This window comes from Microcaecilia unicolor, chromosome 3, assembly GCF_901765095.1.
Source record: "Microcaecilia unicolor chromosome 3, aMicUni1.1, whole genome shotgun sequence".
Lineage (NCBI taxonomy): Eukaryota > Metazoa > Chordata > Amphibia > Gymnophiona > Siphonopidae > Microcaecilia > Microcaecilia unicolor.
The window spans coordinates 285,433,338-285,456,491 of NC_044033.1; the positions used below are offsets into that span (position 1 = coordinate 285,433,338).

General features: G+C 45.6%; 1 protein-coding gene across 4 annotated transcripts in view; it reads left to right on the plus strand.

Annotated features, from left to right (window-relative positions):
- Nucleotides 1-23,154, plus strand: part of B3GALNT2 (beta-1,3-N-acetylgalactosaminyltransferase 2) — a 362,190-nt gene that overhangs the window by 12,240 nt on the left and 326,796 nt on the right. For all 4 annotated transcript variants that reach the window (XM_030198137.1, XM_030198139.1, XM_030198138.1 and 1 more), the window contains exons 2-3: nucleotides 4,821-4,968; nucleotides 16,957-17,057. In XM_030198137.1, coding sequence (XP_030053997.1) covers nucleotides 4,821-4,968; nucleotides 16,957-17,057 — 249 coding nt within the window. The remainder of the gene's footprint in view (nucleotides 1-4,820; nucleotides 4,969-16,956; nucleotides 17,058-23,154) is intronic.

Consider the following 23,154-nt stretch of genomic DNA (forward strand, 5'->3'; position numbering starts at 1 on the left):
TTCTTCTGGACTGTTTCATGAGGTACTTTGTGAAATGCCTTTTGAAAATCCAAATACACAATATCAACCGGCTTGCCTTTATCCACATGTTTGTTTACTCCTTCAAAGAAATATAATAGATTGGTGAGGCAGGATTTCCCTTCTCTAAATCTGTGTTGGCTTTGTCTCATTAATCCATGCTTTTGAATACGCTCTAATTTTGTTCTTTATAATAGTTTCATTTTGCCCGGCACCTACGTCAGACTCACTGGTCTATAATTTCACGGATCCCCTCTGGAACCTTTTTTATATATTGGCGGTACATTGGCCACCCTCTAATCTTCCAGTACCACGCTCGATTTTAAAGATAAATTACATATTTCTAACAATAATTTTGGAAGTTCATTTTTCAATTCTATTTTTCAATTCTTGATTTTAAAGTAACCTATGCAGATATTCTACTTCCTCACACCTTAATTAACACGTAATTGAGGTCAGTGGCCATGCTACCTCTCCAGCAACCAAAGAACAGAAACTAAATTTCTTTTTAGAACAAGATTTGAGCAGTGGCATAGCCAAGGGTGGAACTGGATGGGCCAGGCCCACCCACTTTGTGCTCAGGCCCACCCAGTATCAGTACACCTATGATGTGGCTGGCAGGGATCCGCAAGCCCCACCAGCCAAAAACTCCCAACAACTGTCCCTCCTGCATACTTTGTAAATAGCAGATCCTCGCCTGCAGTGAGCAGCGACTGATACATACTGTTTGCACTGGCCCCACAGCCTTCCCTCTGATGTATTCCTGCCTATATGGAAACAGGAAGTTGCATCAGAGGGATGGCTGTGGGGCCAACATGAGCAGTGTGTATCAGTTGCTTCTCATTGCCAGTTTAAATCTGTTATTTAAAAGGTATGCGGGGGAGGGTGGTGTTTGAGAGACCATATGGCATGCAGGCTAGAGAGGGAGACCCCAAATCACTTGTGAGACAGAGCGGAGTTCTTCTGCTCACCCATCTTGGGCCCAGGCCCACCCAAAATTGTGTTTGGCTACGCCCCTGGATTTGAGCCTTCCCTCTATCTTTTAAAGTTTTTTGGCTGTTAAGCTTCTACCTCTAGAAAAGGTTTCAGTTTAAAACTGTGGAACAAATGTCTACTTCTAGAGAAAATTTCAGTTTAAAACTAAGGGATACGGGGAAAAGGGTTGTACACTATGGAAACTAGTTAATAATGCTTGCTTTTCTCTCTCTCTCTCGCTCTCTCTCTTTCGCCCTCCCCCTTTAATACTAAACTACGTCCTGCAGTGTGCGCTAGAGGCTATCTGTTAATGCTGTTTTAAAACTAGGGGAAAAAGAGTATGGAGATTAGCTGATAAAGTTTGCTGTTTTATATTTTTATTCTGCCTATCACTAACCTACAATTTCTCCTTTAAACCCCAATCTTTAAGTTCCCAAAGCACAAAGCAAAATAGTGTTCACTTACCAGAGAAATGTTCTCTTCTCTCAGAACTTCTCAGAAAGAAAGTTCAGTGGGACCTTTTCTCATTATATAGTTTTGAATTTATGGGGACCTTTTCAAAACATGCTCTTTCAAGCTAACTCAGGAATCAGGTTGACCTTAGTAACCTATGAAGATATTCTACTTCATCACACCTTAATTAACACCTAATTGAGGTCAGTGGCTGTGCTACCTCTCCAGCAACCAAAGAACAGAAACTAACTGTCATTTTAGAACAAGATTTGAGCCTTCCCCCTATCTTTAAAATTTTTTTGGCTGTTACGTTTCTACCTCTAGAAAAGGTTTCAGTTTAAAACTATGGGAAAAATGACTGCTTCTAGGAGAGAGATTTGCATGCATTGCCTCCACTGCATGCAAATCTCTCTCATGAATATTAATTGTAGATATCCTGAAAACCTGACTGATTGGAGTGCCTCCAGGACCAGAATTGGGAACCACTGATCTAATGTGTGATCCTCATCTACTTGCCTCCTTTTTCTCTCATTTATATCTTGATCCCATACTGCATACTCCAACTTGAACTGGTGATGTGATTTCTATTGTTTGTTTTAACTTTTTTTTATTGATTTTTACTAATTTTCGCGTATTGGTTATAAGATTACTTGATACTTTTCCTGCACTGCATTCGTACTCATTAGGGCTGTACATCAATTAAAAGTTTAATAGTAACTTCTCAAATATATAAGCAGCCAAAAACCTCTAACTAGCTTTATTCTTTACTCTTCTGTCAGCATCCAGCATCCAGAAGAGTGCAAAGTTAGGTATACTGACTTTCACCATGTCAATGGCAGGTGTAAGTGGTGGGCATGTGTATAATTGACATTATTCTGTAAGTTTTGCACATGAAAGACATGCCATGTCCTGCCCAATCTTCACCCGTGTGTATGTCCCCTGTACAGTTGTGTGCTAATACACCTATGTGCTAGTTTATAGAATAATGCATACGACACTTATGAGTAGAAGGTGTGTGTAACTACATGTATGCACATGTGTCTTTATGAAATGCCAGGGGTAAAGTGGCAGAAATTGCAGCTAAATTGAAGCCAGGGAGATTTGGGGGGTAATTGCAAAAAGGTAACCCAAAGTTGAGTACCGAGATGCTGCATGTTGAGTGTGGATTCTATAACAATTGCGTTGTTGTAGAATAGTAGTGTTAAGTCCACAATTACATGCCTAACTTTAGATGCGAGCAGTTACGCTAACCAAATAACTGGTGTAAATGCTCACACCTTAATGTAGGCAATTACATGTGCAACTGCCAGACATTCCCCTCACCCATCCATATCCTTAGAGGTGCACACTCCCCCCTTTCAGTTGCACATTCTGGAATTCGTATACACAATTTGTCATAATTGGTCATAATTGCTAATTACTACCAATTAGTGCCAGTTACAAATTATAGCCAATAATTGGTTAACACCAATTAGCTAATTAAGGGGTCCTTTTACTAAGGAGTGCTGAAAAATGGTCTGTGCTGGTGTAGCCGCATCTATTGGATGTACACAGGTCCATTCTTCAGTGCACCTGCAAAAAAGGCCTTTTTTTTATTTTGGCCAAAAATGGACGTGCAGCAAAATGAAAATTGATGTGTGTCCATTTTAGGCCTGAGACATTACCGCCACCCTTTCACTTAGCGGTAAGGTCTCACGTGTTAACTGGGCTGTAATCGTCAGCACGCGTACAATGCCGATTACTACCTGGTTAGTGCCACTCGCTGGAAAATAAAATATATTTTCCAGCACACTTATTGGACACGCATAAAAATTGAAATTACCGCCCGGGCCACGCGGTAGCCGGGCGGTAGTTCCGAATTGGTGTGCGTTGGGCGTGCGTACGCGCCTACACGGCTTAATAAAAGGGCCCCTAAGTTATGCACATAACTGACCCTATTCTATAAATTGCACTGCAACTTTGTGCACTAATCACAAATTTGAGTGCACAACTTGATAGAATTAGGGGATATGGGGCAATTCTATAAGAAGCCATCTAGAATTAGGTGGCAATATGGCAATAATGCGCATAAATGCCATTATTCTAGTCGTATTTGTACATGAATGATCAGTTTCTGGTTAAGCACTATTCTGTAAGTATATGCCAGTATTCAGTAGAATGTACTTTGCAGGTTGGCATTCACTTGGACAGTGAACATTTATTCGCATACCATCTAAAATAGTGTAAGCTACATGTGTTATTTAGCAATTTAGGCACAAGCATTTACACCAGCTGTGTGTCTGGTGTAAGTGCTTGTACCTAAACTATAGGCATGTATTTGACCTGTTACTTTGGTATTCTATAAAGAAAAGTAGTTGCCTACTTTTCCTTATAGAATAGGCTCCAAATAGGCACATTCTTGGCACCTAAAAATAGGCACTCCTTTATAGAATTACCCTCCACATGCCTGCTTGGGAATAGATGTGCATGACATATACATTTATATACATATACATTTTTTATAAACAATGTGTGTAAATTGCATCTTCCCGCACTCCACCCAGACTTCCCCCTGAACACACTTAAATGCAGCTCACATAAAACTATGAACCTTCCTAGCACCATTCATAATCCCAGGATAATTTTATTAAAGACATCTATAAAATTACCCCCCTAAGAGGGATGAAGAAGGCTCTTACAGAAACTGTAATGTGTGTGATTTCAGGGCCATGAAAGCTTTATATTGAGATATTCCCCCTAATTCTATAAAAGTTGCCAAAATTTGTGTGCACAAATTGGGCATGTGCCCAATTTGTGTGAGCAATTTAATTGAATAATGAGCTGATTAGTGCCAATAATTGGCATTTTAACAAGCAATTATTGGCAATAATTAGATTTAATTGGCACTTATGTGCATAAATTTAGGCATGGGATCTGCACCTAAATTTTACACGCAAGTGAAAAAATGAAAAAGGACCGGAAATGGGAGGGTCATGGGCAATGGGGCGTTCCTAGCATTTATGTACGTTAAAGAATATGGGAGATATGTGCCTGATTTGGGCGAATACATTTGCACCACGTTTCAGTTGGTGCAAATGGCTGTGCCTAAAGTTAGGTATGATTGCCGGGCATAAGAGCTAATTATAAACTGCGCCTAATTTTAAGCGCGGCTTATAGAATAGTGCTTTTTCGTTTCTGATTTTGTAGGAGCCATATATAGAATCTACCTCATTATGTCTTGGAAGTTAATTGTGGTGTTTTGTTTTTTTTTATTTGAAACATTCTGTCATTCGAATATTTCCCAGTTTTTTGTACGTGTCTCTTTGCATGGGACTTTCTACATAGCAGTACAGTTTCTATGATAATATAATAAATCTGTATTTCTTTCTTTTCAGGCCTGTCAGTATTGTTTCCTCAGTGGGAACCTATACATTATGATCTTGTCGTAGGTATATTATCAGCTCGGCACAACTTTGAACTGCGAAATGTAATAAGGAACACTTGGTTGAAATCCTTTAAACATGACCCAGCATTAAACCAGCGGTAACAACCTGACTTTTACTAATGCCTACTAATGTGAAAAAACTGCTGTTTTAAATAGGTCTGGAAGCTTGGGGGAGGGCAGGGGATGTTACAGTTATAAAAAAAAAGGTTTGCAGTCATTAAATAAACAAGTTAAATTTAAAGAGGAAGTTTCTGGTTGGGTTTGTTACAGGAGCCATAACAAAAATACAGCATTCAAAGTATACTGTAGGAATCCTGCATTTTATGCTCTGATTATTTTGAAAAGAATCCTTGATCACAGTTCTGCTATGTTTTGCATTAGATAATTTTATTTGGAAAAGTTTGCCTGGTACATACCGATTGTCCCCCCTGTTGAAAAACCTCTGACTTTCTCTCATCTCTGGTCAGTGTCCCTTGCTGCATCACAGTCAAGAAGGCAGCAGAACATTGCAGATGGAACAGAAGTTGCTTAACCACTCCTGGTATTTCAGATCTGCCCCTTTTAAAATTGTGACAGGGACTAAAACCTTGACAAGATTTTGTAGACTTGAAGAAAGTGTTCCAAATTTGATAAGCACTGAGAATAGAACAGGAAAGTGCTTCTAAGCACGTAATATTCTAATACAGAATATTATGGTATGTTATACTTGCCTACCATAACTTTTTTATTCAGACAAAAATTAAACTTAAAACGGTTCAGAAAAACAAAATGATACAGTAATAAAATACAATTCCTTGTCATCAGCAGCAGATGAATCCATTAACTGATGGGTTGTATCCGCCTACCAGCAGGTGGAGATAGAGAACACTGAAAGACCATAGTGCCTCTAGGACGGCTAGCCCCAACTGCCTTCAGTATTTCTCTATCTCCCAGCAGGTGTGGATGTAGCTTGATCAGCTCCTGGATTTCAGACTGCCTGGAGTGGCTCTTGTGCTTTGCCAGTTGAGCAGGGGTGTTGTGGCTGGTGGTGCCCACTTTAAAGGCATATAGGTTCGCGCTTTCCCTGCCTTACCCATTCCTCCCGCCTCCCGGAGTCCCTCTGTTGCTGCCTGCCTCCAACTTTCCTCACAGCGTTAAAAAAAAAAAAAGAGCGCGCTTTTACTACGTGGCTGTTCTGAGGCTTTTTCCAGTGATCCTGGATCTGTGCAGCTTGATCGGAGTTCGTTGACTCGGTCTTCTGAGGTGAGAGTGGTGCCCAGATCCTCTGGGGAGGTCCCGTGGATGCTGTTCCAATCAGGGTAAATTTTGGTTCGAAGCCGCCATTTTATTGCTATATTCCCGTCTTGTGAAAAAATGGACGATGGCTGCTGAAGGAGTTAAGCGCTGCTCCCGTTGTGGTAAACGCAGATCAGCAGCGGGGCTGTGTAAAACATGCTCCTTAGACGCTCACGCTAGTTTGAGCATGCCGAGCGATGTTTCTTGCCGCTCGATAGAGCTAGCAGCGGGCGCCATTTTGGAAGCGCCGCATTCCTCGACCCTCGCGGTTGTGGAGGAGTCTGAGTGCAGGGGGACGCCTCGTTTAGAGGCTGCCAGAGGAGCTTCTACATCTGTTTCTACTAATTTGGAGGCGGAGGGTCAGGGTGAGTTTTTCTCCCCTGAGTTTGTGCTGTTAATGCATAAGGCTTTTATGCTGAAAGAGCTCTGCCGCAGGTGTCTGACACTGTGTTGCCTCCTGGCTTCCCTCCGGGTGTTGATGCTCCGAGTATGACTTCAGAGGTTATTTCCTTCCCCTAGCGTTGGAAACATGCTAAACATAGACGGGTAAATTCCCCGTCTGAAAGTGGCGCATACCCTACCCCCCCCCCCCCCCCCCACCCCGTGGTCGGGCTGTGGAGAGTCTGAGGGATGTGGCAGACCCTCAGGGACGGATGATCCAGAGGAGGGTGCCTGTTTGCCACTGGATTTGGATGATCCCAATGCGGTCCGGATTTTCCACTGCGACAAGCTGCCAGCTCTCTTTACTGACACCTTGCAGGCCCTCTCGATTGATGATCCTGCTGAAGGCAAGGCCTCATGTGTTAATCTTAGGATGGCGAGTACTAACAAGCCTACTCGGGCCTTTCCTGTGCATGACTCCATCCAAGAGCTTATTTCTGTTCAATGGTCTGACCCTGATGGGCCTTTGAAAGTGGCCAGGGCTATGGGTCAGCTTTACCCTCTGTGTGAGGAGCACTTGGCCCCTTTGGGGCTGCCTAAAGTGGATGCATTGGTCACGGCGGTGACAAAAAAGACCCCACTCCCAGTAGAGGGAGGAGTCGCTTTGAAAGACATGCAGGACCGGCGGCATGAGTACGCACTGAAGTGGTCCTTTGAAATTGCCAGCCTTGCCTTGAGGTCGTCTATTTGCAGTTCCTATGCAGCCCGGGCATGTCTTTCCTGGCTACAGCAGGCGGTGGAGCAGCCCGCTGATGGTGCGGGTCCTCTTTCTGAGGTAGCCCCGCGGATCGAGTCGGCCTGTCATTTTTGGCTGACGCCCTGTATGATCTGGTCAGAGGTTCGGCTAAACAGATGTCTGTGGCGGTGTCCGCCTGCCGCCTTCTTTGGCTGCGGCATTGGGCGGCTGACATGGCTTCTAAGCAAAGACTGGTGAGGTTACCCTTTCGGGGCCTCCTGTTATTTGGAGAGGAATTGGAGAAGATTGTGAAAGACCTGGGGGAATCTAAACCCCAGAGGTTACCTGAGGATAGGCCGAGGCCTTCTTCCAAGGGTTCTGTGTTTCCCTCCTCTTCCAGACCTCGCTTCTGTGAAGCTTGAAGGTATTGCCCGGGGTGCTCTGCTGGGTTTTCTCAATGTGCCCATTTTCAGCAGCGGAACTCCTTTCGCTCGGACAAACGTTCCACAGGGGCCGATTCAAGGCGAGGAGTTCAGGAGCGTCCTCCACAATGATGGGACGCCGGTCCACTCCTCCTTGCCTGCAATAGGAGGACGTCTTTCCCTTTTTCTAGAGGAGTGGACCAAGATTACCTCAGATCAGTGGGTCCTGGACCTGATCAGAGAAGGTTACCGACTGGAATTCGGTGCCCCGGTGAGAGACGTGTTTGTGGAGTCCTGATGCGGCACTGCCGTAAAACGGGTGGCGGTAGAGGAGACCTTACAAGTCTTGCAACACCTCGGAGCAGTGATCCCGGTGCCTCCCGCCGAACGCGGCTGCGGCCGCTATTCCATTAATTTTGTCGTGCCTCGAAAAGGCGGGTCTTTCAGGCCGATCCTCGACTTACGACGAGTAAACGAGGCTCTCGGAGTACGACATTTTTGCATGGAAACCCTGTGCTCCGTCATTGCGGCGGTACAGCCAGGAGAGTTTCTCACGTCTCTGGACCTAAAAGAAGCTTATTTGCCGATTCCTATCTGGCCTCCACACCAGCGGTTCCTCCGCTTTGTAGTGTTGGGAAAGCATTTCCAGTTTCAGGCCTTGCCTTTAGGCCTAGCCACAGCTCCCTGTACCTTTTCCAAGGTAATGTTGGTCGTAGCTGCCTGTCTCAGGCAAGAGGGTATCAGAGTTCACCCTTATCTTGATGACTGGCTCATCAGAGCGGACTCGGCAACCGAGAGTCGTCTTGCCATAGCCAGAGTGGTGGCGGTCTTGCAGGCGCTAGGCTGGGTGGTAAATATACCCAAAAGTCACCTGACCCCCTCTCAGTCCCTCGAGTATTTGGGGGTCCGGTTCGACACAGCATTGGGGTTTGTCTTTCTCCCCGACCAAAGGCGGTGCAAGCTTCAGAATCAGGTCCGTCTGCACCTGCGGATGCCTCGCCCACGAGCTTGGGACTTTCTCCAGCTGCTGGGGTCGATGATGGCCACCTTGGAGGTGGTGCCTTGGGCGAGAGCGCATATGAGGCTTCTGCAGATTGCCCCGCTTCAACAATGGTCTCTGATGTCCCAGGAATATCAACGCAGACTAACGTTGCTCCCTGCGGCCCTGCTCAGTTTGGAGTGGTGGCTCTCCGACTGGATGCTGCACCAAGGAATGCCTCTGGCGCTTCCTTCCTGGTGCCTGGTGATAACAGATGCCAGCCTTCTAGGCTGGGGAGCGCATTGCCAAGGAAGCTATGCTCAGGGTCTGTGGACACCCGTGGAAGCGGGGTGGTCCATCAATCGCTTGGAACTGAGAGCAATATTCCAGGCTCTTATGGCCTTTCAAAAGACTCTGAAGGGGCTTGCTGTCCGGGTTCTGTCAGACAACACGACAGCGGTAGCATACATAAATCGTCAGGGCGGCACTCAGTGCAGGGCCCTGGCCGCGGAGGCCGCTCAGATTTGCCACTGGGCTGAGCTCCACCTGCAGCTTCTGTCAGCAGCTCACATAGCAGGTCAGAGCAACATGCAAGCCGATTTTCTCAGCAGGCATCAAATTGACCCGGCGGAATGGGAACTGGCAGAAGAAGTTTTTCTTCAGATTTGTGCCAAATGGGGGACACCCAGAATGGATCTAATGGTGTCAAGTGCAAACGCCAAAGTACCTCGCTTTTTCAGCAGAAGGCGAGATCCTCGGCAGGGTTGGATGCTCTGGTTCAACCCTGGCCCTCGGGCCTCCTGTATGTGTTCCCTCCTTGGCCTTTGATAGGACGAGTCCTCCTGCAGATTCGACAGCACCGAGGTCTGGCGATTCTCAGAGCTCCAGATTGGCCAAGGCGTTCATGGTATGCAGATCTCCGCCGGATGTTGATGAACGCGCCGGTGCATTTGCCCCTGGTGCCGGACCTGTTGGTTCAGGGTCCGGTGTCTATGGAGAATCCCTGTCGATTTGGTCTTACGGCCTGGCTATTGAGAGGGCGCAATTGAGAGACAAGGGCTACTCTAACCAGGTCATCTCCACTCCCTTGCAGGCCCGCAAGCGGTCCACCTCTGCAGCTTATGCTCGGATCTGGCGCAAATTTGAGGCATGGGGTGTTTCAAAGGCGATCACACCCACGCGAGCTACTGTCTCAACTGTGCTGGACGTTTTGCAGGAGGGCTCACAAAAAGGCCTGGCTTACAATTCCCTGCAGGTGCAAGTGGCAGCATTATCATGTTATCGAGGGAAAATCGCTGGCTTGGCCCTTGCTGCTCATCCGGACATTGCCAGATTTCTCAGAGGGGTGCTTAGGCTCCGTCCTCCTGTCCGGTTGCCCTGTCCGGCCTGGAACCTGGGGCTAGTGTTGAAGGCTGTTCAGTGTTCGCCTTCGAGCCACTTAAGCGAGCTTCGGAGAAGGATGTGGCTCTCAAGACAGTCTTTTTGGTGGCCATGACATTGGCTAGACGCGTGTCTGAGCTGCAGGTGCTGTCCTGGCAGGACCCTTTTCTGCAATTCTCGGAGTCCAGAGTAACGGTACGTACAGTGCCTTCCTTCCTGCCTAAGGTGGTTTCAGCGTTTCACCTGAACCAGCCCATTTTTCTTCCTTCCTTTTCCAGGGAAGAGTTCCCGAACTCCTTTGGGCAGTTACATCTTCTGGATGTCCACAGGGCGCTGTTGCAGTATGTACAGATGTCAAATGCCTTCAGGACTTCTGATCACCTTTTTGTCTTGTTGTCAGGTCCTCGACGTGGAGGTCCTTGTTTTTACTATATTCTTTACTATGTAAGATGCTTTCTTTTACTATGTAAGCTGCACTGGACCAGCTGTATGTGGGAAAGAGCGGGGTACAAATGTAATAAATAATAATAATAATAAGGCCACTATAGCCCGTTGGCTCAAGGAAGTCATTTTTGCTGTGTATCTGCTTTCAGGTCGGTCTCTGCCTGAAGCATTTAAAGCACATTCCACGAGAGTCATCTCCTCCTCGTGGGCTGAAACAGGTGCACTCTCTCTTCAAGAGATCTGTAGTGTGGCTACTTGGGCTTCTCAGCTCTCTTTTGCCCGGCATTACAGGCTGGATGTTGCAGCGAAGCAGGACGCTGTTTTTGGAGCTCAAGTATTGGCTCGTGGTGTGGCCAAGGAAGGGAAAATTAGGTTCTTACCTTGGTAATTTTCTTTCCTTTAGTCACATCAGATCAATCCATGATCCCTCCCTGTCTGACTTGTTTTTTTTTTTGTTCAGATCTTTCATGCAGATATAAATCTCATTGGGAGAAGTTGGAAAACAGTTATCAGAATTTCTACATGATGTTCTACTGCAGGAGGTTGAGATCGTCCCTCCTTTGATGCTCCTGTTATGGGGCGATTGTTTGCTGTGAGGAAAGTTTATGTTGTTATACCTTTATGGTTCACTTTGCTTTGGAAATCTCAAATACTGAAGGCAGTTGGTGCTAGCCGTCCTAGAGGCACTATGGTCTTTCAGTGTTCTCTATCTCCACCTGCTGGTAGGCGGATACAACCCATCAGTTAATGGATTCATCTGCTGTGACTTAAGGAAAGAAAATTACCAAGGTAAGAACCTAATTTTCCCTTGGCAAACTAAGCACATCAATTAAGTAGAGAAATAAATCAAAATGCATCACTAACAATAAATACATTAATATATTATTTATTTATTTATTTAGATTTTGCTCACACCTTTTTCAAGGTGAGTTACATTCAGGTACTCTGGATATTTCTCTGTCCCAGGAGGGCTCACAATCTAAATTTGTACCTGAGGCAATGGGTTAAGTGACTTGCCCAAGACCACAAGGAGCAGCAGTGGGATTTGAACCAGCCACCTCTGGATTTTTTTTTTTTTAATTTGAAAATGTTTATTGAACACAACATAATGGAAAAATACAATGCTTGCCAGTGCAGCCAGCTGACTGCTCTAATATTCCAAATACAGCAAGTCCAACAACAACTGTAAATCACAATCATTTTTGATAATTTTCTCCCCACCCACCCACCCTCCCTCCCAAATCTACTCCCCCCCCCTCCCCTGCTCCCAACTTAATCCATCTTGATTAAATCACCTGTACATGTAATTCACTACTCCATAGTCGATCTATTTGAGTCCATTCTTTCGCATCTGGCTTATATCTGCCTTGTCTTTTGTCAGTCAATTGTTCTAGTCCCACAATGTGCTTGATTCTTATTGTCCAATCTGTGATTGTAGGACCCAGTCTTTGTTTCCAATGGGCTGCTATTTCCAGCTTAGTGGCTGCCAACCCCAGTCTTTTGAGCCGCTTCTGCCACTTCTGACCCCTTTTATTTCTCCATCCCAGCAAACACCACTTTGGTTCTACCGGGAACTGCGTGTCTAATAGGCGTGTATGTATGCAAAATAATCGGATTCTGATAAATCAAACTTCCCTCTTTAGTGTCTTGAAGTCTCTCATTACCCCATCCGACATAAGATCCCTAAATCTCCGCAGGCCCTTTCGATTCCACTCACGAAATACCCCCCCCCCCCTCTTGTCCTACGTGAAACTCATCTTCATGGGTAATATGGGCCAAAGTAGAGGTTTTCACCCCCTTCCGGAACTTATTTTTTAATACATCCCAGGTATGTTGCAAGTGAGACACAAAGGGGCTAATCGTCCCCTGAGGTAAACTATACATCTGTCCAGACCCCCATACACCTTTCTCCAAATTACCCCTTGAAACCAGGTTTTGCTCTAAGATCGCCACTGGTGATCTATCTCCTTTGCTCCACTCCGCCACCTGTTTCAATTGTGCTGCTTGGTAGTACCATATTAAGTTGGGTAGTCCTCTTCCCTCTTCCTCTACTCCCTTCCACATAATTATTTTCGATGTTCTTGCTCTCTTACCCCCCCAAACGAACCGTGAAATATCTGACTGTAATTTATTCAAAACCACTGGTGGAACTTCCAGAGGCAACGTTTGGAAAAGAAACAACATTCGCGGGACCAAGTTCATCTTGACCACCGCTATCCTACCCCACCAGGACAGCAGACCATTCTTCCATGTCTGTGCGCAGCTCCCTAAACAGGGGAGCATAATTTAACCCATATAACTTTGTTAGATCCCTAGTTATCCAAATGCCCAGGTATTTAAAATTCTCCCGCACTTGCCTGAAGGGAAATTTTTCCAACAGAGCCTCAGTATCTGAGGGAAGCCCCACAACATCCAAAACCTCTGATTTATCATAATTGACTTTAAATCCAGACATTTCCCCAAAAACTTTGATCTCTTTGCAGATGTATGTTAACGACACCTCTGGTTGACTCACGTAGAAAAGAATGTCGTCTGCAAACAGAGCTCTTTTATGCTCCCTCTCCACCACATAGAGACCCTTTATTTGAGCTGTCTCCCGAACCTTCTGTGCAAGAGGCTCGATTGCAATAGCAAAAAGCAAGGGAGAGAGGGGACAGCCCTGTCTGGTACCCCTTTGTATCTGCTCCTGTTCCGAATATCCTCCATTCGCCTTTATCCTGGCCACCGGTCTCGCATATAATCCCCTTAGCCAAGATATGATCCCTGGGCCAAATCCCATGTTTTTTAGTACCTCCCATAGGTAGATCCACTCAACCCGATCGAAGGCCTTTTCTGCGTCAGTTGTTAAAAGCACCAAAGTCTCATCCCTATTTTGACCCTCCCAAATAATATTTAGGGTCCTCCTAATGTTGTCAGCTACTTGTCTCTTAGGTATAAAGCCTGCTTGGTCCGTGTGAATTAGCTGAGGAAGGAATTTATTAATCCTCTCTGCCATTACCTTGGCCAATATTTTAATATCTATATTTATAAGGGAAATCAGCCTATATGAACCACATATTGTTGGGTCCCGCCCGGGTTTGGGAAGAACTGTAATCCCCGCCTCATACATGCTCCTCGGTAGGGTCCCCAATTTGAAGCATTCATTCCCTACCCGCACTAAGAGTGGTCTTAGCTCCTGTCCCAATACCTTGTAGAATTTAGCCGTGTAGCCGTCTAGTCCAGGTGCTTTACCCCCTTTCAGACCCTTAATAATTTTATCTATCTCATCTGACGTTATGGGTTTGTCCAGGAACTCCCTCTGCTGCTCATTTAAGCTACGGAGCCCCATCCGTCCTAGATATTCTTGGATCTCCTCCACTGTAATTTTCGCTTCTGATGAATAAAGGGCGGCATAATATCGGGCAAAGTGTTCCCTAATTTCTTTGTCCTGGTACATCAAACAATCTCCCGCTCCCTTTAGTTTAGTTATAGTATTTCCCACTACCCTTTGTCGCAAATTGCGCGCCAACTTCCTGCCAGCTTTATTACTGTATTCAAAGAATTTTTGTCTTATTAGCTTTCTATGGTATTCCATCTGTCTAATTTGTATTTGTTGTAGCTCTGCCCTGCATTCTCGCAGCTCCCTTATTGCTTCAGGACACCGCCCTCCCTGGTGTTGGGCTTCCAGAAAAGCCAATCTTTGTCGTACCCTCAATTCCTGTATTTGACCCTCTTTTTTCCACTGGCTACCTTTCCTAATCAGATGACCTCTTACTACCACCTTCAGGGCATCCCATAGGGTCCCATCCGTTACATCCCCTGTATCGTTGTGCTCCATGTATTCCTGTATCACCATTCGAATTTCCCCGCATGCCTCTGCAGAATCCAGCAAGGATTCATTTAATCTCCAAAATGTTTGTCCCCGTTCTCTCCCCAATCCCCTCCATGAGATCCAGATAGGGGCATGATCCGAGGAATGTATACTCCCAATATCAGAGTCCCGAACCTTACCCCATAAGTTGCGGGATCCCCAGATTGTGTCTATCTGTGTGTAAGAGCGCTGCGCGTGAGAGTAGAAGGAGTAGGTCCGCTGCCCAGGGTGCTGCATTCTCCAAACGTCGATTAAGTCTAGCTCCTTAACCAGTCTTAGTAATTTAGACGTATTAGCCTGTCTACCACCCTTCCTGCCCTTAGAGTAATCAAGATCTGTTAATGCCCAGTTGAAATCTCCCCCTAGGATTACATTTCCTGCCACAAATTGGAGTAATTCTATCCTTAGGGTCTCAAAAAATGCCCCCTGTCCCTCGTTAGGTGCATAGATATTTACCAAAGTGATTAGCTGGTTATTGATCTTACCTTTAACCGCAATGCACCTACCCTGTCCTTCTGAATAGGTCTGCTCGTGATATAGATTGCAAGACCTCCTTTTTTTCCCCCCTCTAGGGTCCGCCAAAAAATAACTCTTCCCCATATTCTTATATTGTATTAACCGCTCATCTTTCTTTTGAATGTGTGTCTCTTGCAACATACTGATATCCCATTGCATTTTACGAATTTCCCTGTTTATGATACTTCTTTTTTCTGGAGTATTCATGCCATTTACATTCCACGAACCAACTGTTATCCCTCCCACCTCCCCTGCCCTCCCCTGTCCCTCCCCCCTCCCAGATAATCCCCTCGCCTGTTCACTAGCCTTAACTGCCAGTGATATCCCTAAGGAAGTGTCGTTCCGATGGGTTCCCTTTCCATTCTTTATCCCCAACCAACCCCATCACTCATCAGCATACATCATTTTTTTCCCCCCATTCATTCCCCCAAAGAACCCCTATATACCAAAACCTTTGTATAAATCTTAACATTAAGTCACTGGATATAGAAGTGCTTTTACTCAACTTTAACTCCGGGCCATTGCCCTCTATTAGTTTTTCTTTTCAGGTGCCTGCGGCTGTTTCAGGCTCATTATTCATTCGTGGTGGACTCTTGTTAGCTTTTCCTCCACCCTGTGTAATCCAGCCCCCGTTACTATTAGGGGGCCTGTTTTTGCTGGTATTCTGGGAAGCTTCAGATATCTCCGGCAGGTCTGTACATCCTAATGCAGCCAGAATCTTCCATGCTCCCTCAGGTTGCAATATTTTCTTTGTCTGGCTTCCCACTGTTAATAACAAACCTTTAGGATATATCCATCTGTAGCGCAGGCCAGCCTTCTGCAAGTATCTCGTAATATCTTTAAAATCTCGTCTCTTTTGCAGAGTAGATCTCGCCAGGTCTTGAAAAATCTGCACTTGCACATTGCGCCATTTGATTTCTCCCAATGCACGTGCTTTACTCCACACCGCTTCCTTCACCTGAAACTCGTGGAAGCATGCCACTATGTCTCGAGGGTAATCCCCCCGCTGCGGCCCCAAACTCCGATGAGCTCTATCAATTTTTATTGCAGGCCGTTCCGGCCCTTCTTCAGGATCCTTTCCATGCTCCAAAATAAAGTCACAAATCTCTTGCACAACTTTCTCCGCGTCCCTGAATTGCACTTCTTCAGGGATGCCTTTAATTCTCAGATTACACCGCCGCGAGCGGTTTTCCAAATCCTCCAAACGTTGCTCCATGATGTTTCGTTCTTGCTGTTCTTTATAAGCACTCTTCCTCATAGTTTGCAGCTCTCCCGCCATCGTTTCAATCCGCTCCTCCGTCTCTACCATTCGGCCGCCCATATCTTTCACTTCTTCGCGGAGCTCCGTAACTGCAGCTTGGATGCTTTTCCTGGTATTAATCATCTCTGTTTTAAGTTCTTTAAACCATCGTATAATTTCGCTCCGCTCCACTTCAATCTCACCAACGATTTGCTCCTCGTTATCATTATCAGACTCCATATCGTCCGGCGCCATTTTTGCTCCACGCGGGGGAAGTGGTGTTTTCACCTTACTCGCTACCCTCGGCGATTCCCCTGCATATTTAAATTTTGCCAATTTCTTTTTGGCCGCCATTCACTGTAGCTATCTTGCTTCTTCTTTTGCGGGGAATTCCTCGCGCTTTATCGGGGTTTACCACACTTTTTTAATCTTTAACCCGCGGAGCTCTGCAACCAGGCTACCGGCTACATCGGTGACGTCACTTACTCCCACCTCTGGATTTTTATTTACTTATTTAGATTTTGCTCACACCTTTTTCTGTAGTAGCTCAAGGTGAAGTTACTTTCAGGTACTCTGGATATTTCTGTCCCAGGAGGGCTCACAATCTAAATTTGTACCTGAGGCAATGGAGGGTTAAGTGACTTGCCCAAGATCTCAAGGAGCAGCAGTGGGATCTAAAAACAGTAACTCAAACCATGATCATTGGGAAGAGTTAAGCCATTGGAAGGCCATTTACTGAAACTTAAAAATTATTTATGGAGAATGTGACATGAATGTATAAGTGAGCCAGAATTGTGATATATATTTTTTTACTTGCTATACTTATGTTGAGAAATGTTAATGAAATGTGCCTTATCTTGCAGTGTACAGGTGAAGTTTATTATAGGCGCTCATGGTTGTGATATACCTGTGGAAGACCGAGAAGATCCTTACTCTTGCAGACTTCTGAACATCACTAACCCAAGTACGATTGCTTAAGCCTATATTTTTTTAAACACTTAAAAATCATTAGAAGTGTTCATCTCTTTGTAATGTTGCAGTTACTGTAACTTGACCAGGAGTGAAGTAGTGATATATATATATACATTTTTAGAGTAGGGGTAAGGTATTTATGAGAACTTGTGCACCCTAACCACTAGGCCACTCCTTCCAAGATCAGCAAAGGCATTCTTATTTTGTATTTAGCAATAAACCTAGTACAACTTTGGCAGTTAAATTGTGTCAGCGTAGAGTTGAGAGAACTATTCTTAAGGTGCGGGATCATATGGGCAAGGGGGTGACTAATTCGAGTGAGATTCGAGATGAGTTTCAATCCTTTTACCAGTCTTTATATACACCTGATATTTCTCCATCTTTGCAAGAGATTGATGGGTTCTTGGCTTCCTGCTCTTTTCCATCTTTGTCAGTTGGTCAACGAGAGGCACTTGCGGGTCAGGTTTCGGTGGAGGAGGTTAAAAATGTGATTAGAGCACTTCCGGTGGGGAAGTCGCCCGGTCTTGATGGGTTACCTAATGATTTTTATAAAACCTTTTGTGGGGAAGTGGCTCCCTTGCTGGCGGAGGTTTTGAATGGGGTGTTAGAGGAAGGTGATTTTCCTGCGTCTATGATGGAAGCCTGGATTGCGGTGATTCCGAAACCGGGTAAAGGTGTGACACAATGTGTTTCGTATTGTCCCGTTTCAATTTTAAATTCTGATGATAAAATTCTGGCAAAGGTTTTAGCTAATAGGTTGGCCAAGGTTTTGCCTGAGTTGATTACCCGGACCAGACGGGATTTGTTCCACATCGCCAGGCGATGGACAATGTGCGTCGTATGATTAATTTGCTGCATGTGTCTAGGAAGGGAGGCCAGAATTCCGGTATGTTTGTTAGGATTGGACGCCGAAAAGGCTTTTGATCGGGTTCATTGGCCTTTCATGCACCAGGTGCTGGGGCGGTTTGGTATAGGATCGGGATTCTGTCGATGGATACAGGCTCTTTGTACGTCACCTAGGGCGTGCGTATGTGTTAATGGAGGTACGGATGTTCCCTTTGTATCAGGGTACGCGACAGGGATGTCCTCTTTCACCGATGCTTTTTGCATTGGTTATGGAGCCTTTGGTGATTTCTATTCAGGCAGATCCTATTCTATTCAGGTTATAGCTGGTATTGCTGTGGGGGATGGAGAGTATAAGTTAGTATTATTTGCTGATGATGTGCTTCTGTCCTTAACGAAACCTTTAATGTCTCTTCCTAACTTGATGCGACGTTTGGACGCCTATTCTCTGGTTTCTGGGTTTAAATTGAATATGAAAAAGTCTGAAACTTTGGCGGGTGGGGTTTCGTGTGAGGTCCTGGAATCACTTCAACAGTCATTCTCCTTTAAGTGAGTAATGGGGTGTATAACTTATCTGGGGATTACTATCACATCTAACCCAGTGGATTTGTTTTTGACTAATTATCCACCTCTCTTGAGGGGGATTTATAGAGATCTGGAGCGATGGGATTCATCGGACTTGTTCTGGTTGGGTAGAATTGCTGTTTTAAAAATGAATGTTTTGCCTCGATTGATATACCCTTTCCAAGTCCTACCTATAAAGGTTTCCTGTAGTTTTTTTGGCTAATGTTCAGAATAGACCGGTGAGGTTTGTTTGGGCCAACAAGCGTCTTCGGTTGCCTAGAACTTTATTATATGGATACCGCCGGGGAGGGGGGTTGGGTGTTCCAAATGTCTTGTGGTATTATAAAGCTGCTCAAGCGAAGGCTGCGATTGAATAGTTTCATGCTTTGCCGCATAAATTATGGGTCCGTATAGAGCAAGCTGCAGTGGGGGAGTGTCCACTTTGAATTTTGATGTGGCTTCCCAAGAGACTTAGGTTCTTGCATGGGGACTTGTGTCCTTCAATTAGCTCCACTTTCTTTTATTGGGATGGGTTTTTTGCTAAGCCTGATTTGTTACTCTCACAGTTATCTCCGATTGCACACAATCCCTTGTTTTTACCGGGTCTTTCCTCAGGGGCTTTTCAGCGGTGGGTATCGATGGGCTTTGAAACCTGGGGTCAGCTCTTTGAGGATGATTGCTTGCTGTCATTCGATTTGCTGAAAGAACAATTTGCTCTCTATTCCCATGAGCGCTTTGCTTATTTTCAGTTGTGTCATTTCCTTGCTTCCAAAGAAATAAAGGCCCGAATACTTCGCGAGGATTCCTTTTTGGAAGATTTGTGTGCTGACTCTCATAATGTGTCTTTATTCTTATCAATTTAGGCAAATGAGGAAGAATGTTGCTCATAGGGAAGATTGGCATCGGGAATTGGTGATGAGTATTGGGGATGCTGATTGGTCCTTTTTTGAGAAAAATTGGTTTAAGATTTCCATCTATGTTCCTTTCCAGGAGAATGTGGTTAAAGTGTTATATCGCTGGTACTTGACTCTGGTTAGACTGTCCCATATGTGGCTGCACGTGTGGTGATCGCAGCTTCTTGAAAGTCTGCAGATGTCCCCTTTTTGATGAGGTGGTTAAATAAGTTATGGTATATTTGTGAAATGGAGAGACTCCGGGCGGTGCATGCCCGCTCGCTGTCTAAGTGGGAGGTGATATGGGTGCCCTTCTTGAAAAACTGCTGTTAGTAGGTTTGGGTAGGGGGGAGGGGGTTGGGTGAGGGGCTCTGGGGGGGGGGGTGGGGGGAGGGGGTTGGGTGAGGGGCTCTGGGGGGTGGGGTAGGAGGTGGAATTAGACAGTGGTTGGCAGGGGGGGTTCGGATGGGGGGGAGGTTTTCTTATAAAACTGAAAAAATTGTTGTCGAGCTGTATGCAATCTTGACCATTGCAAGTTCATGTGCTACAGGGAAATGTTCCTGATATATCTGTTTACTTGTTTAAATGTTCAATAAAGACTTCATTTAAATTTAAAAAAATTCAATCTTTGAATTTTGCCGAGTGCTGATGCCTGAAAGCCTGGGAGAAATACAAAGTTTTTATGGTTCAACATTTTTTTTTTAACAATTTTTATTGATGAACTATAGACACAGTACATCCAGTGATATGCTGCCTTGCATTGTACAAACTGTTTGATAAACATCACAAGTATTGTCATCGATTTTACATTTTCTCCCTCTCCCCCCCCAACCTCCCCTCCCACACCACCCTCCCTACCGATCCTATTAACAGTTCAAAATCCTACTTCTCACCATGGGTGTCACAGTGTCCCAGAATGGTAGCCAGGTTTTGCAAAACTGGTCTCCCCTCCTCGAAGCCAAATCTCCCACTCTCTTCTTTTCTAGCATGCAACAATGCATCATGGCTCCTCACCATTGTGGCACTCCAGGTGGGTCCGATTGCAGCCACAATTGTAGTATAACTCTCTTGCCCATCAAGACCGCTCTTTTCAGAAAAGCTTTGAACCCTTCCGGTGACATGCCACGAACATTGTACACATCAAATAGTTGACCCGGTGCTGGCTGCTAGTGTGCCTTCCACATCTGTGATGTTTGCTGTCCTATATTTGTCCAGAAAGGGGTCACCATTGCACAGAACCAAAACATATGTCCCAGAGAGGCTCCTACATGTCCACATTTGGGGCAATCATCTGTAGCCCTCAGTGTTGCTCTATAGGCTCTGTGTGGCGATATGTATAAACGCATAATAAATTTAAATTGCATTTCCTGCCATGCCACATTCTCTGTCACCTGGTATATACTGGTCAAACACATCTTAATCTGTTCTGGATCTGGCTTCCACCTCAACTCTTGGTGCTACTGTTGTGACACTAACTTATAGTCCAGGGTCCCCTGAAGGTCTCTGAGGTGGTGGTGTAAATACCGGAGCGGTACTTTTAACTGGGCCTCCAGGTCTAGTAGTTCACTTATGGATTCCCACTTTTGTTGTGTGAGGTCCAATGAGGACAATGAACTAATATAGTGGCTGAGTTGCAGATATTGGAAATAATCCTTCTGTCCTAGACCAAATTCTGCACACAGGGCTTGAAATGTTTTAACAGTCCCTGTCTCAGACACCACCTGAAACAGATATTGAATGCCACAAAAGCCCCAGTTCTTAAACATAGACCTTCCCCCCTCTGGGAATGCCAGGTTACCCTTAATAGGCAGTAGTGGAGATACTTCACTATTCCAATTATATGTCCTGACCAACCATTTCCATACTTTACGCAAGGGATTCACAATAAACCCATATGGTCCCAATGCTGGTAACTGTTCCGATGCAGCGTGAAGCCAATAGGCAAATCCCATTGGGGCCATCAGGGAGGTTTCCACACTAGTGCAAGAAAAGAACTCCCTCGAGTGGAACCAATCGGATAAATGGCGCAAATTGCAAGCCATTGTTATAAGCTTTATGTCGAGTAGTCCCAGCCCCCCCCTTCAAACAAGGTCTCATGAGTTTCTTTAATCCTATACGTGCTCGTTTGCCCTGCCACAAGAAAACATTGAGTGTTTTATATAGCCACCTCTCCTCTTTATATCCCAGTGTAGCAGGAATCATCTGAAAAACATATGTCCATCTAGGAAAAATGAACATATTGTACATAGTGATTCTTCCCCGCAAGGACACAGGCAAGCCCTGCCAAACCTGCAACAACTCCCCAGTACGTTTCTTCAATGGGTCTATATTTTCTTTATATAAATTTACTAGGTCCCTTGGTATGTAGACCCCTAGATACTTAAGTGTCCCCTGTTCCGGGGCAGAGAAGAAGCATGGAACAACGGAGGACAGGCGCGCGGCACCCCCCCCCCCCCCCGGCGGCGTGCACCCGGCGGGGGGGTTCCTTCGCGGGGGTGTCCTTTCGCTGGGGGGGGGGGGTCCGCGCTGCATCGGGGTGGGGGCGCTGCACCCGGGGGGGCGGGGCGAATCGGCGATCCGCCCCGGGTGCCAGCCCCCCTAGGAACGCCACTGCATACTGCCCTCCTGGATCGGCCAATACTCTCTTTATCGCCACATTAAGCCCCTTCCTAATTAATGTCACTACTCCTCCCTTCTTCCCTACTGCTGGGGTATCGATCCAGTCTCCTACCCACCATCTCTTCAATTAGGCATGCTCTTCCCTTGTGAGGTGTATTTCCTGCAAAAACGCTATTGAAACCTTCTTATCATTCAGGGCTTTCAGTATCTTTTGCCGTTTAATCGGGGAGTGTATACCCCCCACATTCCATGTTATCACCTGCAGCGTAGTCAAGTTACCCCTTGCCCAATTCTGGGATCATGCATTCTAACTTGCTGTTGTGACTCTCTATCTTTGTGCCCAGTGAGTGTCCCAGCCTCCACTCCCTGGGCAAAGTACTCCATAAGGAGATCTACCTTTAAAGATTGCTTTCTTTCTTGCTTCAAATCATTGGGTGCCCAGCATGCATGCATAGTGCACCGGATCCCTCCCTCTCCCCTTCTCCCCTTCCCCCTTCTCTCCCCCTCCCAACCCATCCCTGCCCTCCCCTGATCCTCCCCACCCTCCCCCTCCTCCTCCTCCCAACCGCCTCCTTCTTATGCTTCTGTGCATAACTTCGTGCTTTATCGAGGCTAGAGCGCCCCCTCTAACAAGTGACTATCCCATCCACCTTCCCCCTTCTATTTATTTATTTATTTAGCTCACCGCCTCCATGAGTTGATGATTCAGTCCCATGCAAAAGTCCATTTCTTGCCTGTATCTTCCATACTTCGTTCATATCCCCTACAGTTTATTTTCCAGATTTTCCTCTCGTCTTTCTGATCTTTGCGTGCTCCAACAATTCGTATCTTGCAACAGCAAATATGCATTAAACAGTCAACAACATCTGTCAATTTCCTAAATATTCATTCTCTCCTTTATCTATTAGCCAACTGGGCTTCAGCCAACCTGCCCATGTGCCAGCATCTTATCCACATATAAGTTTGCCTCCTCCACTCGCTCAAAAGCTACAGCTTGACCATTGTCAATCAACTTGAGTTTGGCTGGATAAAGCAGGCTAAACTTATATTTCAGCCCAAATAGTTTGGTGCATAAAGGGGCAAAGGTTCTTTCGCGCCACAGACACTTTAGTGGAGTAATCTTGGAAGCAAAGTACTTGCGTGCCCTGGTAATCCAATTTCTGTCTTGCT